The sequence below is a fragment of the Chanodichthys erythropterus genome, chromosome 3 (assembly GCF_024489055.1).
Source record: "Chanodichthys erythropterus isolate Z2021 chromosome 3, ASM2448905v1, whole genome shotgun sequence".
NCBI classification, from domain to species: Eukaryota; Metazoa; Chordata; class Actinopteri; order Cypriniformes; family Xenocyprididae; genus Chanodichthys; species Chanodichthys erythropterus.
This window is the reverse complement of record NC_090223.1, coordinates 20,068,416-20,088,241: the sequence shown is the minus strand read 5'-3', so window position 1 is coordinate 20,088,241 and position 19,826 is coordinate 20,068,416. Positions and strand designations below refer to the sequence as shown.

The 19,826-nt window shown below is 34.9% G+C and overlaps 1 protein-coding gene across 2 annotated transcripts in view; it reads left to right on the top strand.

Annotated features, from left to right (window-relative positions):
- Positions 1-256: 256 nt before the first annotated feature.
- The window catches only part of abca3b (ATP-binding cassette, sub-family A (ABC1), member 3b), a 61,155-nt gene continuing 41,585 nt past the window's right edge, over positions 257-19,826 (top strand). The window contains exons 1-5 of one of the 2 annotated variants that reach the window (XM_067381273.1): positions 257-468; positions 1,269-1,347; positions 4,446-4,701; positions 14,309-14,436; positions 16,801-16,966. In XM_067381273.1, coding sequence (XP_067237374.1) covers positions 1,294-1,347; positions 4,446-4,701; positions 14,309-14,436; positions 16,801-16,966 — 604 coding nt within the window. In that variant the 5' untranslated portion in view covers positions 257-468; positions 1,269-1,293. Of the gene's footprint in view, positions 474-1,268; positions 1,348-4,445; positions 4,702-14,308; positions 14,437-16,800; positions 16,967-19,826 lie in introns of both variants that reach the window. The other variant, XM_067381272.1, reaches the window with a different exon arrangement.

Here is a 19,826-nt window from a genome sequence, read left to right as displayed (position 1 = left end):
ATAGGTGACGCACGGAGACGGTCCGTGTCCTGGTTAAAACTGCATTTCTCTGGAATTAAACATTCTTGAAAATATTTGAGATAATGTAAGTACACAAGCCAACAAAATATATAACATTTTTAGCGGTTTTTGGCTATTTTAATCTTAAAACCGAACATATTGTGCCTTTAATCAATGAGAAGTGAGGTATTGGCGTCAGCCATGACATAAACAAACGCCTCGGTCACATGACTGCAAGCAGCCGCCCAGCTGGTGGAGGTCACGTGACCGCATTTGTTGTGTCCGCACCGCACGGCCGCTGCGCTGCAATGTCATCATCTTCATCCTCACCACTATTATCGTCCTAATGAGTGATATTTCCCGACTGAATTCATCCGTGACCGAGCCGAGCTGAGCGCGAACAACAATCCAATGCTTTCCGACTGAAAGAGACGACATTCGAGCCCTATGCAGGACAGATAGACGAGCGTAAGGTGAGCTGTGTGTGTGCGTCCGTGCCTTCTATTGTGTTTTGCTGTGGCAGCTGGGTGATAAACAAGTTCTTGAATCCATCGCAAGATCTTTGCAATGATAAAAGAGATCGAATGCATTAGACAGAAAAAAATGCATGATTGATATAAAACAGACTGCTGTAATTTCAACAAAAGAATGCAAACAAAACAAAAATAAAAGCAGACAATACTATAATATAATTGCATAAACTCAGACAAACAGACATCAAAGCTGTGTCATCAATATGATGTCACTGCCGCGTCAGTAATATTAACCCTGCTGTATGTTTAATAAAGACAAGCTTTTACTGACGTGTCACAGAGATGACAGCTAAATGGTCACCTACATGTCAGTCAAATACCTGAGTTTAAATGCAAATAAGTATTTTATTTAAATTTTATTCTGAATGTTGGGATGGGAGATGAGGTTCCTCTCATTGTCTGTTATGGTTAATTTATAGTTTAAAAGTGTTGAATATGACATTGTCGTCATGCTCCTTCAGTTAGCTATGTTACTTTAGTAGTCCTTGTTTGATTGGATCATATTGTGCAATCACAACTGAAATACTCGTTAATTGTTTGAACTTCTTGTTTCTTATCTGAGTAAAACATGAATTTTATAGTTGTTCTGTTATCTCAGAATGTAGTTGCGAAAGTCTCTTGTTTACAAACTCACCATTGAAGTGCAATTCCTGGAATAGCTCTCTGATAAGGTTTTTCTTACGTTTCTTTAAAAGTCTTGTGCAGTGACCTGATGCTCACTTTCTCTTCATCCAGGTTGTGAAGGTCTGTAAATCTAAAAATGGCTGTGTGGCGACAGTTCGGATTGCTTCTGTGGAAGAACTATATTCAGCAAGTGAGTATTTGATTTTTAATACAATGTATGTGCTGATATTTATTCTTTTGTTTTATTTCTGGATATTGGATATAAGGTTTTATGACAACGATATACACTTTCAAAGGTTTGGCATCTGTAAGATATTTTTTTTTGAAAGAAATTAATAGTTTTATTCAGCAAGGACGCATTATTTTGACCAAAAGTTACAGAAAAGACATTTATAATGTTACAAAAGATATATAATGCATCATGGTTTTCTGCAAAAATATCAAGCAACACTTGATAATCAGAAATGTTATTCAGCATCAAATCATCATAGATTTCTGAAGGATCATGTGACTAAAGACTGGAGTAATGATGCTGAAAATGTAGTTTTGGTCACTTGAATAAATTACATTTTAAAATATATTCATATAGAAAAGAGTGTTAATATTTCACATTATTACTGTTTTTACTGTATTTTTAGTCAAATAAATGCTGTCTTGGTGAGCATAAGAGACTTCTTTCATTTTAAAAAATCTTACCAACCCCAAACATTTGAATGTTGGCATATTATATATGTGCATTATGGTTAATTTTGGGTTACAAAGTCCACAAATGATGGCGAGAGGTAAACTGTGTGATTACTGGAGAGTCATGTAAGTTATTTAGCACCAGGCAACCAATCATAAACTCCCTCCAAACTTGCCATTTCATTAAATATTCATGTGTTTGGTACCATCACAAACTGTCACGGTGTGTTATGATTCCACATTCTTAGCATGCTTCAGAAGAGTTAAAACAACCAGAGCGTTTTGACATATGGACAAGCTGTTAGTTAAATAGTTTGTATGCTCGTTGCACATTCTGCTCATCCAATTGATGTTAATTAACCTTGTAAATATGCGAATGAGAATGTGAAACCCCGGCACATTGTGAAATCTCAACTACCTAAAATTAATCCTTCAGGGTACAGTATGACAATGTAAAATAACCCATGGTAATGTTAACCCAGTGTTATGAATGACCCTAGGTTAATTGTTTTAGGGTAATGTATGACATTGTGAAACATAACCCAGGAAAATATTAAACCGGGGTTAAAAATGACCCTAGGTTAATTATTTCAAGGTAATGTATGACATTGTGAAACATAACCCAGGATAATATTAAACTGGGGTTAAAAATGACCCTAGGTTAATTATTTCAGGTTAAAGTATGATAATGTGAAACCTAACTCAAGATAATGTTAACCCGTGGTTAAAAATGACCCTAGGTTAATTATTTCAGGGTAAAGTATGACAATGTGAAACATAACCCAGGATAATGTTAATCCAGGGTTAAAAATGACCCTAGGTTAATTGTTTTAGGGTAATGTATGACATTGTGAAACATAACCCAGGATAATATTAAACCGGGGTTAAAAATGACCCTAGGTTAATTATTTCAGGGTAATGTATGACATTGTGAAACATAACCCAGGATAATATTAAACTGGGGTTAAAAATGACCCTAGGTTAATTATTTCAGGGGAAAGTAAGACAATGTGAAACATAACCCAGGATTATGTTAACCCAGGGTTAAAAATGACCATAGGTTAATTATTCCATGGTAAAGTAAGACTATGGCCCAGTTTCACAAACAGGGCTTAGCCTAAACTAGGATTAGGCCTTAGTTCAGTTAGGAACTTTTAAGAAGCTTTTAAAAAAAACACACTAGAAAAAAACATTACTGGTGTGCATCCTGAGACAAAATAATGGCCTGACATATTTTAAGATGACTCAAAAATGCATTTTAGCATTCTTAAGCCCTGTCTTTGAAACCGGGGGAATGTGAAACATAACCCAGGGTTAAAAATGACCCTAGGTTAATTATTTCATGGTAAAGTGTGGCAATGTGAAACATAACCCAGGATGTTAACCCAGGGTTAAAAAAAATGACCATAGGTTGATTATTTAAAGCCCATTCGAGTGAGTTTGAAATCTATAAAGACTGATTTTAGAAATCAGATATTTTAGTTAAGACTTCACAGTAAGAAGCAGAAGTAAATCTTTTTGACCAATCTTAAAGAAACAAGGAAATGTTTCAGCTAGTTTGTGGCAGATAAAAATACACAAGTTCAACAAAGGCTTGGTGTTCAAATGTAATCATTACCCCCATTCACCTTATTTGACATAATGATTTAACTCGGCGGTTCTTTTGCTCTGTTGAATAACTTTTATGTTCCTTCTTGTATTTGGCCTCATAGATTAGATTTGAGGCTCGCTTTGATAAATGCAAGACAACAGCCGTTCTGTTTAACGCAGATGCTTCGTTTTGATCACTGCATGGGTGTTCGTATTTATTTTTTGCTTTCATTATGCTTGACCTTTGCTCTGCACACTTGTGGAGATTTGCTGTCTTGTGTAAGATCATGTGCAGGTGAAGTCTATCAAAATTGAACTTTCTAAACAATCAGTTCTCAATAGAAGGGCTGCAAGAAGCGTCCCAATTCCCTCATGATAGAGGGCTGTTTGCACACTATTGGGCTCCAGCTGTTGCTAGGAAACCGAAGCCAGGGGAGGCAGTAAACACTGGCCCCTTCATGCCTCATTATGGCAGACAGCACTGCCTTTCTGACCCAGATCAGAGGTCTAAAGTTCTTTATCGATTGAGATCAAGCCTGAGGTGCTGTGTGGGTTCCTGCTTGTTTACACATTCATGCATTGATAAAGTTCTCTAAATGCTAGATCTGCAACATGGTGTGACTTATTCACCTGTAAGTTAACACAAACAGGAAACTTGCAGCTGATGTATAATATTTTAAATAATTGTTTTGTATCATGATTGTAAAATCATCAGTTCCATAACACAATACAAATAAAGTGTAATTATATATATATTTTTTTAAAATTATAGTTGTATATTTTTATTTATTTTTTATTCATTTTTAAACTATTTTATTTGTTAAATATTTTTTTCATTTTTATTTATATTTTTAAATTATTAATTTTATTTTATTTTATTGCCATCCATCCTCCCTTATCTACGTAACCATTATTCCCTTCTTCCATGGTCCATATGCATGCATATCTTATTGATTAACTAACTAACCATCCTTCTGTTTTAATCAATAACTTCTTCTTTCTCTTCATCTCCAGAAGCGTCAGATCCTGGTGATGCTGGTGGAGATGGCACTGCCGCTGCTCTTCTCAGCCATCCTGATCGTCCTGCGGCAGAATGTGTCAGTCACTAACTACCCTAATGCAACACTCTACAGTAGCTTCGCTTTGAGTGACCTTCCGAGCATACTGTGCTTAGAGGACCTGCAGCTGGCCTATGTGCCCGCGAACGCCAGCGTGGTGCGGCAGATCGCAGAGGACGCCCGGCGGGGCCTGGGAGGCTGCGTCAGAACCGGTAAGAGCTTTGGGGCTGTCTTAGTGGTCTGAAGTATATAAGTTTATTCATAAAAACACCTGATGTGTCGCTAGCTGTAGCCAAGAGTGTCTGCTCAGACACATGTTTGGCTTGTGTCATTGGCTTATCTTGTTCCCAATATATACATCAATCTTTTGCAATAAATTGGAAAACCTACATGGAAAACCTAGAAATAGCAGAGAAATGTTTTTATTTTATTTTACTTTACTTTGCTTTACTTTAATTATATGACTTTTTAAGGTGCCCTAGAAAATTTAATTTACCTTGGCATAGTTGAATAACAAGAGTTCAGTACATGGAAATGACATACAGTGAGTCTCAAACTCCATTGTTTCCTCCTTCTTATATAAATCTCATTTGTTTAAAAGACCTCCGAAGAACAGGCGAATCTCAACATAACACCGACTGTTACGTAACAGTCGGGATCATTAATATGTACACCCCCAATATTTGCATATGCCAGCTCATGTTCAAGGCATTAAACAAGGGCAGGACGTCTGGATCTGTGCACAGTTGAAACATCAGACTAGGTAAGCAAGCAAGAACAATAGCGAAAAATGGCAGATGGAGCAATAATAACTGACATGATAACATGATATTTTTAGTGATATTTGTAAACTGTCTTTCTAAATGTTTCGTTAGCATGTTGCTAATGTACTGTTAAATGTGGTTAAAGTTACCATTGTTTCTTACTGTATTCACAGAGACAAGAGCAAGGTCGCTATTTTCATTTTTAAACACTTGCAGTCTGTATAATTCATAAACACAACTTCATTCTTTATAAATCTCTCCAACAGTGTGTAATGTTAGCTTTAGCCATGGAGCACTACCAAACTCACACAGAATCAAACGTAACCATCTTAATAAATACTTTACTCATATAATTCGAAGCATGCATGCAGCATGCATGACGAACACTTTGTAAAGAGCCATTTGAGGGTTATACTAGCTGTGTGAACTTTGTTTATGCGCTGTTTTATATTCGAGAGCTCGGGGGCAGGGAGCGCAAGGATTTAAAGGAGCCGTAGCCTGAATCGGTGCATAGTTAATGATGCCTCAAAATAGGCAGTTAAAAAAAAATCATTAAAAAAAATCTATGGGGTATTTTGAGCTGTGCTTCACAGATACATTCAGGGGACACCTTAGACTATATTACATCTTGTGAAAGAACGTTCTAGGGCCCCTTTAAAGTATGTTAAGTAGTACAACTAGATCTCTTTTATTAAATGAATCCAAAAGGTTAATCATATTTTGCTACATATAAAAGGTATTTTAAAGATTTTGAAGTGTTTTGAAGGTCATTCAGTTTAACCGTCCAAAGGCCAATACAGCCATTTCATTTGAGATTAAAATATCTTAAAATGTAAAAAATGTATATATTTTTAATTCTGGCATAATTTTACATCATATATCAACATACAGGATGACAGGATGTGACATCATTCAGACACCTGCAAAGTTACTAACTCTCTTTTAACTTTTAATTTTGAAAAATTCATGTTTTCACTTGATCATACGCATGTCTCGAAACATCAGGTCATTCGGTGCAACCGCTATAAAACATGAAAAATGTTGTAATATTTTAAAAACTTGTACTAAATATAAAATGTTCGATTGTCCGTTAGCTAGATATCAGCCTGTTAGCATTGTTTGAAAATATCGTAATTTGGTATAACCAAAAGTGTTATTCAGTAAAACTGAAATTTTGGTTAAACCAAATTACATTTTTGGTGACAAATTTTGTCCATCTTGTAAAAAATGACAATTTTTTTTTTTTTTTTTTTTTTACACTTTTAAAAACCTTATTCGTCAATGACCCTTATACTTTAAAAAAATGACAGAAAAGAAAAAAATGTATACAGCAAGCTTATGCAATAAGCAATAACTTTTAAAAAAATATAGAAATTTCTATAGTCTTGTTTTTTTTTTTTTTCAAAAATGTGTAATTGTATGAGTGCAAATGTTTTTAAATTCATTTTCTTTGTCATAAAAGCTTAAACAGTTAAAACTAATACAAACTTTGAAAAAAAAAAAAAAACATGGGAATTCCATGTTGTTATCACTCAGGAATTGAATCTCATTGAGAGCAATATCTATAAAATATTTTTATTGATATTGCATGTCTATCCGGAAATCATGGAAGTTCATAGGTCCAAAAGTATGTCAACCCTGTCATTTAGTCTCTACAATATGAGTGAGTTTACAGTTGAAATGCAAATTTTGTGAATGAATAGCATCGTGACCAAACCCAAAGCATTAATGGCAGGTTTTTCTGGCTTCTGTCTGACCCTTGAGTTCTCCTGGTGCTCGTGTTTATGAGCTCTCATAAAGTCCTGCAGCTGGTGAGTCACATACTATACGTTTCTCTAGCCTGTGTCCTGATAATGTGAGTCACGGAGGAGATCCATAATCTGATGCCTCAATTTTGACTGTAAAATGAACCACTTTGATTGTATTAAAGTGCTGTGTAATATTTACAACTGACTCACTGACTGAACATACAGGTTTAAAAGAGTCTGCAGCAGTGCTCATGTGATCAAAGTCTAGGATTTTGACATTGTGACATTTTGTGGGATAGCTGAGAAGAGGAAGTTTCAGGCAAATACATAATTTATCTGAAATTGCAGAGCTGTAAGTAGGGGTTTATTTGTATGTGGACATGACGGAAGTGGATGGCTTGAGGATAAACGAGTGAGTCACGAGGTTAATGTAGTCATTTGACCCAATCATTTTGACTGATTTGGAGTTATTTGTCCTTGAGCAACACTGTATGTTTGCTGTTGTGTGCAACCATCAAAGATGACAAAAAATAGATATTTAGTCTATTGTCTTTTTTATTATTATCAAAGACTTTATATATAGAAAGAAGGTCCACTCCTATTACTATGATTGGGAGAATTCAACACACAATATGGCGAAATAAGTCCCGCCTTCTAAATAAAATAAGCATGTGATGACTTTACCAATTAGTTAAAATCAACTAAAAGCATTTATTATTACTAAATGATAATTTCTACATTTGCTAACAATCAAAAAATAGTGTATGTTGTTGTGATTTAATAGGCCTGAGCTAACATGAACTAACATTGAACAGTTTTATTTTAATAATTAACATTAACAAAGATTAAAAATACTGCAACAAACGAGTTGCTCATTGTTACTTAATTTTAGTTATGCATTAAATAACATTAACTACTGGGACCTTACTGTCAAGTGTTACAATTTTGCTGGCTGTTGTTTACATTGGCACATGTAGCACAGAAGCTTCCTTGTTGTACGTCGTTATCTGGATTTGCTTGTTGATCAGGACAGACCCGAGCGCTCCAGACCTCAAATGACACAGGAGTTGCTCACTCCGAGCTGGTTTAACCGGCTCAACTGTCTTCTGTTTTTAAAGTGGCAGATACTGTATCTCACAAGAAAAAGTCATGTGAGGACATTTGTTTACATATTAGATGAACGTTTGACCTAGAAATGAAAACTGCCATTATTCACCCTCAGGTCTTTCAACCCTGTGTGGTGTTATGCGTTTCTCTGGAACAATAAAGAGTAATAGTGACACATCTTCATTCAGAACAATTTATAGAGACCATGTCTTTCAAGCTCCGAAAAGGACAATAAAATGTACCATTTAATAGAGAGGTGTCAACTCGAAAGATTAATTCGCCCCTGGTTCCCTCAAGATTTTCCTGTGGTGTTTATAATGGGTTTTTCAATTTATGAGTAAAATAATGTCTGTGGTAAACATAACTTGATGATACTTTGAAGTTTTTTACACACCTACATCACAGACTTTATCTAGTTACATATTAGAAACTAGTGCTGCACGATTAATTGCAATTAACCTGAAATCACTCTAACATCTTGTCCAACAAAAGACAACATTTAATAACATGTTTTTATCCAAACTCACTTCATAGAGACAGTTGAGCATCCTTCTGTGAGATGATGTGGCTTCTTACACACAATAAGGCACAGCAAATATTATTTCGTAGTATTCTATACAGTGATAAAGGCTATGTCGATTAGCATTGAAGTATAAATATACTTTATTATCATGAAATTTCCCGAGAAGGCTTGAAGATGAACCATAGTCATGTGTTTATTTCATGTTTAATCAAAGCGTTTCAATCTTCTGTTTATTCAGCTACAGCTATAGTATGATGCCCATAGGGATTTCATGGAATGACGTGGATTATAACGTACTTCTGCGAGGCATATTTGGAGCTTCTGCACGAGAGCGCCCTCTGGCTTTCAGATGGAGCAGCATTTACTACTGATCACAGAGCCGCGCTTCACTGACAAGCTGCGCATAAAAAAATCGCCACCTTTGCCACATCACATGTGGTTTAATTTCGATTAATCGTGCATTCCTATTAGAAACATATTTTTTTAAAAAATTATAAAAATAAGAGCTTCAAAATTCATGTTTTTGATATGGGTGTGTGTAATTTATGTTGTAGAGAAAAACGTTCAAGTATTGTCAAGTCATGTTTACCACAGACCTTATTTTACTCATAAGGCGAATGCGATTTTGCAGAGTACAACAAGTTCAATATCTTTGTTGATCCTGGAACATCTTTACAACCAACCAATCAGATTTGAGGAACAAGTTTACAGTTTATGTGAAGTTCAGTCTCACAACCAGGGTTAGGTGTTTCTACATCAGTAGCTGCTTTTCCATTACTCTTTAAATTGCGTAAATTGAAATTGCAAAATGAAAATATGCCCAATGGAGACACGTCAAAAAAAAAACAAAAAAAAACATCACAAAAAGTTTTTATGCTCACATGGATGGTTTTCAGGCAATTCGATAAAAGAATATTTAGCAAAACTGTAATGAAAACAGTTTTTTCGCATTTACAGGTCTCTTGATGTACGTAAAAGTCTATTATTCTTTAAAGATGTTTAGACAGAAGGCAGCGTTCTTGATTAAACTCATAAAAGACAAAAGAAAAATATTGAATTCTAAACAACAAAGAAATGCCACAATTGATCAACACCTTGAAGCAAATATGAGGGAGAAACACCCAGAAACACCTCATAAATGGCCGCTCCAAGTATAAGGGGCTTTCCTTGCCATTAATGCTTGGATAACATGCCTACGTCTCCTTCTATTAAAAATAATGGCTAGTGCAGTGGCTGCCATATACTTAAACATACTAACATCTGTTGCCGTGATTTTTGGAATGACTTACAGTGAGAGGAATAAGTTATGTTTTAGTCGCATAACATCAGTTTTTTTAGAAAATATTGCAAATATGTGCAAATCTGTAATGGAAACCCGGCTAGTGTTAAGGGGGTCGCACACCAGACGCGTAGCTCGGCGCCGCGCAGCGCCGCGCCACGTCTTAAAAATTCGAACACATTGTTTTCTATGAGAGTACGCACACCGGCGGCGACATTCGGCGCCTGTCCGCGGCGCCCAGCTACGACTCAGGAAGTTGTTCAAAATCCTGCCGCGCCACAGAGCGCCATTTCAAGGTTTTATATTAAATTTATATTATATTTCCCTCAAATCGTCAATGTACATACTGATTTCACCCTGTGCTACAAGATACACTTGTTTTACATTCTGAGTTCAACAGCTTGAGTAAGGTCTAAACATATTTGGGGAAAATGTATAATAAACGTAGCCCTTTCTTTAATATATTATTTTGCTCTTTTGTGCCATTTTTCCATACAGTAACCTCAGTGATGCGAAATAACAAAGCACAGGCAAATTCGATTGCCTCTATTTTTCAGTCTTCGACGTAAAAGTAGCAGTGCAGGAGTTTATTTTGTTGTCCGTCAATATTTGATCTTTTTGAGGAGGACATAAAAACAGGGCATTCAAAAACCTTCATAGTCTACATTGGATAAATATATAATATAATGTAATTATGTCTGTTGAATACTGCATAATTTAGAAGTTAATATTCTTTAGTACTGTGATATCCCCACAAAATACGAAATATTAAATATATTATATATTATTATACATTAGTTATCATGAACTAATAATGAACTGCACTTATACATCCTTTATCAATCTTTAAGTTAATTACAACATTTACTAATACATTATTAAAATCAAAGTTGTATTTAACATTAGTTACACTGAACTAACATGAACAAAGGACAACTGTTTTTTAACTAACATTAAGTTAACAAAGCTTAATAAATACTGTAACAAATGCTCATAGTTCATGTTAGTTAACATAATACATTAACTATGATAACAAATGAAACTTTATTGTAAAGTGTTACCGAAATAACTTGTTTTGCTAACGTTTTTACTCGGACTAGCTAGTTAACGTTAGTTAAATAATATTGCTACAATGTAACATAGTTGCCTAGACAACCGATACAACAAAACAATAACAGACATAATGTGATCTTCATTAATGAACCTTCAAAAGTCCGCTATTATTCAATACAAATAAAAAAATTAAAAATAAATAAAGTAAGCTTTCATCGTGCAGCTCTTCTGTCAGAAGCCGATTCAAAATTGAGCTCGCGCGTATAGAATGTGCGCGTCCGGTGTGCGACCCCCTTTATTCACCTATCATTACCCTCTGATTTTAAGGATAACTTATGGGTAAGGTTAGGGTTAGGACTAAATTTTCAGACAGGAATGTTGATCCAGGGTCAACAAAAGATGTTTATCTAGGAACATGTCTTGCTTTTCAAAAACCCAGTTGTAAAACTCCATAGGAAAATGTTGAGGGAACCAGTGGCAAATTAATCATCCCTAGACCACTTTATATCCAATGAATGAAATGCTAACAAAAGCTTCTTGAAAATATCAAATTTTTATTGCACACACACAAAAACATTATATGCGTTTATAACAAGAGGATGAGTAAATAATGACACTTTTCATTTTTGGTCAAATATTCCTTTAAAGAACCTCACTTACTTGCCGGTTTGTGTGTGTGTGTGTGTGTGTGTGTGTGTTTAATTGGATTTAGGTTGTAAATCCCAGTCGTGACCTGGCTGAATTCCCAGCTTTGCCGAGTGTCTCATTAGCTTTCCTTTTAACATTATTTTCTTTGGGGAAAATTAAATACCTAGTGGTCATGATATCATTAACATATGTTTACAGTAGGCTGACAAATCCGAAAATCAATTATTTTAAAGGTCAAATGATGAGCCAGTGTCCACAGCTTATTTAAAGGTCACATGGTTTCGTATGATTGCTTAAATGGTTAAACTTCACATCGATTAATCTATTTTTATCAGTTTCACCCTCAAACTTTAATTCTCGTGCTCCCCCGCCCGCGGAGCTCGTGCTTGCCTTAAACAACATAAACAAAGTTCACACAGCTAATATAACCCTCAAAATGGATCTTTACAAGATGTTCGTCATGCATGCTGCATGCATGGATCGGATCATGTGAGTATAGTATTTATTTGGATGTTTACATTTGATTCTGAATGGGTTTGATAGAAGCCTATACTCGGGCTAATGGAGCTAATGCTAACATTACACACTGTTGGAGAGATTTATAAAGAATTAAGTTGTTTATGAATTATACAGACTGCAACTGTTTAAAAATGAAAATAGTGACGGCTCTTGTCTCCGTGAATACAGTAAGAAACGATGGTAACTTTAACCACATTTAACAGTACATAAGCAACATGCTAACGAAACATTTAGAAAGACAATTTACAAATATCACTAAAAATATCAAGTTATCATGGATCATGTCAGTTATTATTGCCATTTTTCGCTATTGTTCTTGCTTGCTTACCTAGTCTGATGATTCAGCTGTGCACAGATCCAGACGTTACTGGCTGCCCTTGTGTAATGCCTCGATCATGGGCTGGCATATGCAAATATTGGGGTCATACATATTAATGATCCCGACTGTTACGTAACAGTCTGTGTTATGTTGAGATTCACCTGTTCTTCGAAGGTCTTTTAAACAAATGAGATTTATATAAGGAGGAAACAATGGAGTTTGAGACTCAATGTATGTCTTTTCCATGTACTGAACTCTTGTTATTCAACTATGCTGAGGTAAATTCAATATTTAATTCTAGGGCACCTTTAAAATTAAAATTAGATTTTTTTTATTTATTTATTTATTTGCAATAAATTGATTGCATATAAAAATGTGAACATTTTACATTTGTCTAAAGAATTTGTTTTTACTGCCATGATGCTAGAGTGTTTTGGGTGGTTGCCAGGGTGTTGCTAAGGTAATCTGGAGGGTTTCCTAGTGGATTAATACAAAATGATTATGTATTAAGGGCTTCTTCTGTTCTTGAGTCTATGGAAGCCCATAGAAACGCTTGCGGGAAAGTTATGAAATTTTGCACACAGATAGAGGATAGTCGGAACATTAATCATAGCCATTTTGGAGTCTCTAACTCAATCCCTCTAGTGCCAACACCTGTCCAAAGTTGCGCTCACGTTTGTGTTAATAGCTTTTTTTTTTTTTTTTTTTCCCTCTGATTCCTTGGCTCAAACTGATTTGATTCCATTATGTAAAAAAAGTCCGCCATTTAAAAAAAAAAAAAAAAAAAAACTTTTTCGAACCTAGACCTTTTGTCCGATTTTCACAAAAATTGAACCAGATCATCTTCAGACCATGGCGACAAAAAGATATGGAATTCACATCAATTTGTCAAACCTCTCTTGAATAACACGCAACCGAACTTGACTAAAAGCACACTAAAATGTATGTGAGGCTATATCTTTGCAATGCCTTAGCGTAAAATGCGATATATATATATATATTTTTTGCCGTATCTTTACAAAACTCTGTATGTGTCGTCAGCACCATGCCCTGACGGTACTCAAAAACTTTTGGGGCAGCGCTACCTACTTTGTTTAACTTCTCCTAAACTGTTGGTCTGATTTTCACCAAAATCGAATCATACCATCTTCAGACCATGCCAGTAAAAGTGTCATTTCGTGCCAATAGACAAAACTCTTTTCGTATACCCCAGCAACAGATTTGATGGCATGATGCCAAAACAACTCTGAGGCTGTATCTCGGCAATGCTTTGGCATATTGGCACCAATCTTTACATGTGTCATTGTCACCTCACTCTGACCACACCATATCAATTTGATCAAAGTTCCACCTATTGTTTGAAAATGATAAACCATTGAATCAAATTACTAGTTGCTGTATTTGATTTTTTTTTTTTTTTTTTTTTCAGCCATTTTGCCTAAAATGATCTTAATGTGTCTTTAATTGCTCGTTCTCTGTGCTTGGCCCGTAATTGCTGCTTGCAGCTATATTTATAAATTATTATTATTTAAATACAATTATTATAATTATTAATTAACTAATATATAATTATCATATTAAAATTGCATGACAATAAAACATTTTAAACTTTTTGTGTACTGAATTGATCACATAACAATATGAACTACCATTTTCTGAAGTTTTTTTTGCTGCAGTGATGCTAAAATGTCATGGGTGGTTGCCAGTTGTTGCTAAGGTGATCTGGGTGGTTGCTAGGTGGTTTCTTTCTGTCTGGCATGAAAAGAGTCCCCCCTCGAGTCTTCGATGTTTAAATATGAGCTATAGTAACAGTAAAAGTGATGTATGTGACACTAATGATTTGTCGTCTTGTTTTCCAGTCCGTGGCTTTGAAACAGAGGAGCAGTTTGAGGAGTTTGTGAAAACTGACCCACAATCAGGCAAGATCTTGGCAGCCATTGTGTTTGAGCATCCTTTCAGCCACGACGATGAGCCTCTTCCTCTGCAGGTGAGACTCTCAAACCAGACAGACATGTGTGTTAACGCATTAGCATTCCTCTGAGCTTTCAACCAATCACAGTCTTCCTGTTTACCTCCTCCTGTTAGCCAAGATCAACCTGTACACCTGCGTACTGAATGCTTTAATTCGTTGTGTGGATGAATCTCGTGAAGAAATATTCTTATATTTCAATGTAAAAAATAAATATAAGAAAAAGTAAAAGATACATTACCAAATGTATTAGTATTTAAATAAAAATAATTTAATTCTAAATTAAGTATATTGAATTATTTTTATTAATTAAAAAATAAAATGTTATTTTGCATAAATAAAATGAAGCTTTATTATTTTTGCATTGTAACAATATTTGCATGAATTTACATGATAATTAAACACATTTCCTCTTAAATTCTCATTAATGCAAAACCTCCATGCTATTTACTTGTAATACATTCCAAATAATGAAATTTATTTTAAAAAGTTTTTTATTTTTAAAATTAAAAACCCCATAAATTGGATTTACATTTCATTTGCATAATTATTTTTATGTCCTTTTGATTTTAGAAAATTGGGGGGAAATAATTGACAAATTTTAATGATCCAAAAATGGGATTATTTTAATATATACAAAACTCTTTTCTTTTGATTTTGGTTTGAAACAGCATGTTTTTGTGGGAGTCGCATTTGTGCATCTTTCATGATGATCACCGTAACTTAAAGCAGTGTTCCTGAAGAAAATGTGCTTTTCTGAACATTTGAGGGCAAAATAATCTGTTTTTCAAAGAAGTGGAAAGTGCAATGTCAAATCTCAGGCCATTAGTGCTCTAGCAGCATATACCCTCAAACCATATTGGTTTCATGTCTCTGACGCCTGCTTGTGTGTTTATGAACCACTGATTCTTCCAGCTGAAGCTGTTTCAGCCATTTTGAGATGCTCTTCCTGAGGTTTCTTTATGTGTCTAATGGAGAGATGAGGTCTGGTCTGGTCTCTTCTCATAAGGACATGAGTGAATCATCATCTCTCATGATGAAAGCTCTCGTTCCTCGGTCACGGGCAGCGAGTCCTTCGCTGAGGGTTTATTGAGTTTACCGCATCTCCGGTTCAGGTCCTGCATCAGCCTCGATGGAGAGCACATGACTGTGTAAAGTGTTCATAAAATGTTTTTATTTTGTAACTCTTAACTTAAGAAGGTTTTATAAATGATTTACACAGAAATTGGTTTTCCTCAGCTGTTTAATAAGGCCCAAGATGTCTCACTGTGTATAAAATATTCTCCCCAAGTTACAGATTTATATTCCCAGTAGACTTTTTGTCAGTGACTAATTGAATGTTTTGTCAGATGAACAATTGACACTCACCTGGGAGTAGATGCTGAATTGAATTTGATTCAGATAAAACAAGGCTGTATTTACTAGAAAAAATTAATTATTATGATAAAAATCTGTGATGGTAAATTCTTAAATTTTGTCAGGAAATCTTATTCATCCACTGAGAGAAAAAAACTCCTGTATATGTAAGCTTTTTCCACCACTGAGTAAAAAATGAAAAAAGGAATAATTGTGACATTTTATCTCGCAAATGTAATCTGACTTTTTTTTTCTTCTCAGGATTGCATTATATAAAGTCAGAAGAATTGAGTTTTAAAGTCAGAATTGTGAGATATAAAGTCAGAATTGAGTTATAAAGTCAGAATTGTGAGTTATAAACTTTTTTTCCTCAGAATTGGACTTTATAACTTGCCATTGCGAGTTTATATCTCAATTCTAGTCAGAACTGCTATTTTTATCTCACAATTGTGTGTTAATATCTCACAATTCTAACATTTATAACTCAATTCTGACTTTATCTCTCACATTTGTGAGTTTACATCTTGCGATTGTGAGAAATTCAGAATTGTGAGATAAAAAGTCGCAATTATATTTTTTATTTTTTGCATGTTTACTTCAAATTTCTTTATTTTTTTTCCTTTTTTGGGTGTTGTAAGCATTAGTGAGTACACACATGTAACATAATGTAGCTACAAGTATGCATGAAACAGACGTTACATTACATGACGTTCTTATGACATTCCAGATTCCCTAAATCAGCCCTATAAAAGTACTTCTTTGAAGTACAAGACATATAGAACTTCAACTCCTCACAGCTTTATTGTGTAAAATTAAATATTGCATGCACTCTGAAGTATGTATTGAGCATTATTCAATATTATCTGATGTGGTAACCATATGGTTTTAGTTTCAAACCCCATAACAGTTGATCGATGTGCTATTAATCAAGACTCTCATGTTATTCCAGAGGATTAATAGATGAACTCTTAAGCCACGTTGTACACAAATCATATGCTTAATAACCCTTGATGTCATGTATGGCAGGTCAGCTATCATCTGCGCTTCACGTACAGTCCCAGAAACGCTCCGGCTCGTGAGAAGTCCGAGCTCAACCCCAACTATGACATGGACTGGCACACGCTCAGCCTGTTCCCGCTGTTCCAGCTGCCCGGGCCCAGAGAACAACATAATCCATACGGCGGCACGCCAGGTCAGTCAGCACTGGTGCATTGTGGGAAATGTTGGTGGGAAGGTTTCATTGTTTTATGTTAAACACAAAAAATTGCATGGAAAATTAGTTATCAATATCATGCATTTCCCTGCAAGAGTATGTCTGTAAATTTATGTGCATATCTGCTAAATACCTTAAAATATATGTTTCAAAGCTAACAGCCACAAATCTATATTCATACTAATTCATTAAAAAGCTCTGTAATCAAGAATCACCCATTAATGTACAAATTAGACCCAGTAACTTCTTTGTTTGTGATCATTTTTTTTCCTTGAACAGACTCATACCATCTTTACTGTCAGTTACCATCAACAGATGAGATAAACCAGCCTGTTCTCTCATCTCTGCTTCTTTAACGATCTCTTCCTGTTTCGGAGGCTTCCTGTGACGGTGTTAGCTATTGATTAGGAAGTAATGTGGATTAGTTAGCTTTCCCTTTGCCCGACAGCCTACAGTGTTGCCGACAGTGTTAATTTCGTTGACGAATAATTTTCGTCATAATTTTCGTCAACGACATTTTTTCACGGACGAAAACGAGACGATGACTAAATAAAAATGCGTTTTGAATGACTAAAACTATGACTAAAATCTACTCTAATTTTCGTCAACGAATAAAAACGAGACGAAAATGAAAGAGAGGGACGATTTGGGAAGATATCCAGTCAGGACTGCTGTCCTGTGTGGAAGATGCGCACATTTGAACTGTAATGTGCTGATCTAACCGCGGGAAACGCGGCGCTGTTGCGCGCTCTACAGGCTCGTGCAGCAGCACATCTGACTGCTGCGCAATTAATGAATAGCGCACATTTATGCCATCCGATTGCTTATAAGCTAATGTTGATGAATTATGACAATGTTTACTACACGATGTTTATATGGTAGCATGTTTTAGACGGTTGAAAGAATGCATATTTATCTCCCTCATGAGTAGCCTGCTACAGTGCAGACTGCAGACATTTCAGAATAAGAGTCACGGTGTATTTCGGGATGGTTTATAATTATTATTTTTTTCCTGGTCATTATTGTTATTTTGTTTAAACAATAAACTGTATTTAATTTATTTTCTGTTTAATTCATAGTAAACTACTGTATCTTCTGTCACAGGAAGGAAAGACTAAGAACATTATTTGACACATTATTCAATATATTTTACAAGTATTATAGTTATTAAAGTAGTTATTATAGTTAACTAAACCTAAAACCAAAGAAATCTTCATTACTTTAAATAAACATTAACTGAAATAAAAGATAAATATATAAAAATGTAAACTTATAAAAATGTAAACTTAATAGTTTCTAAGCTTTAGCTTAACCTGAGGTATTAAAATAAACAAAAAATAAAAAGTTATAGACATTTAAAAGCAAAAACTAAAAGACATAAACAAAAAATTACTAAAACTTTTAACTAAAATTACAATGAAAGCAGGAAAAACTAAAAATCAAATCTAATTTTTTTTTTAAATGAAATCTATAATAGTAGCCTACCTCAATGATAAGTGTGTCAATCCCTGAAAAGTACTGAATTTTGCTCTTTCACGTGTTTTTGCACTTGAACGGTCAAAAACCGTCCGCTTTGGTGAGCAAAGTACAGTTGGGTGAACATAAACAGTTTGGGGAATATCAGATGTACCTATATCAGTGTATTGGATCTGTGGAAGCATTTTTATTGGAAATGCTTAATGCTTACAATTTAACTAAATTAGATTTTAGTCGACTAATTCTACTGTAGATTTAGTCGACTAAAATCTTATGATATTTAGTCGACTAAAACTAGACTAAAACTAAAACAATTTCCAATGACTAAAATATGACTAAAACTAAATGGCATTTTAGTCAAAAGACTATGACTAAAACTAAATCAAAATTTGCTGTCAAAATTAACACTGGTTGCCGACAGCTTCAAAACGCCTGCAGCATGTCTGTTATTAATCATGAGCACTGAGTTAGTGTCCTGTCTGATCTTTGATGACTGTCAACCTCTATTTTTGGCATAATGCTACAAATTACAGCTTGATCTCTACTTCCATGACTCTTCAAGCTTCAACGTTGTCCTTTCATCTGCATTTAATTGCATTGAGTTGCTTTATACTGGAAGTGCAAAAGACCGCATAGCGAGTGTTTTGATCTTAGAGGGTCATTATGGTTTGAAAAGCCATTAGGAGCAGCGAGGAGTTTTGAATGAATGTCTACGCTTTGAGAAATAGTAACTTCCTGAAGCTCAAAAGATATATTATAGGTGTTTTTTAAAGGATTAGTTCATTTTAAAATGAAAATTACCCCAAGGTTTACTCGCCATCGAGCAATCCTAGGTGTATATGACTTTCTTTATTTCTGATGAACACAATCTGAGTTATATTAATAAATATCCTGAAGCATCCAAGCTTTATAATGGTAGTGAACGGGACCAACGAGTACGAAGCTGAAGAAAGTGCATCCATCCATCATAAATGTACTTCACATGGCTCCAGGGGATTAATAAAGCCCTTCTGGAGCAAAGCGATGCATTGGTGTAAGAAAAATATCCATATTTACAAGTTATAATATAAAATATCTAGCTTCCACCAGACCGCCTTCAATATTCAACTTACGAAGAAAGTGTAATGCCTCTTGCAGTTCAAAACACTTATGCTACATCCTAAGCCTTCCGTATTCAACTTATGAAGAAAGTTTAACGCCCCTCACAGTTCACAATGCTTATTCAATTTACGAAAAAAAGAGTAACTGATGCCAACATAACAAACGGGGGCTCGTCCGGGATGAACCCGGGACCTCTCGCGCCCCTAATGAGAATTAGAAATGTGACGCTTGTAATTTTATAAAAGCATTTACATTGGTCCTT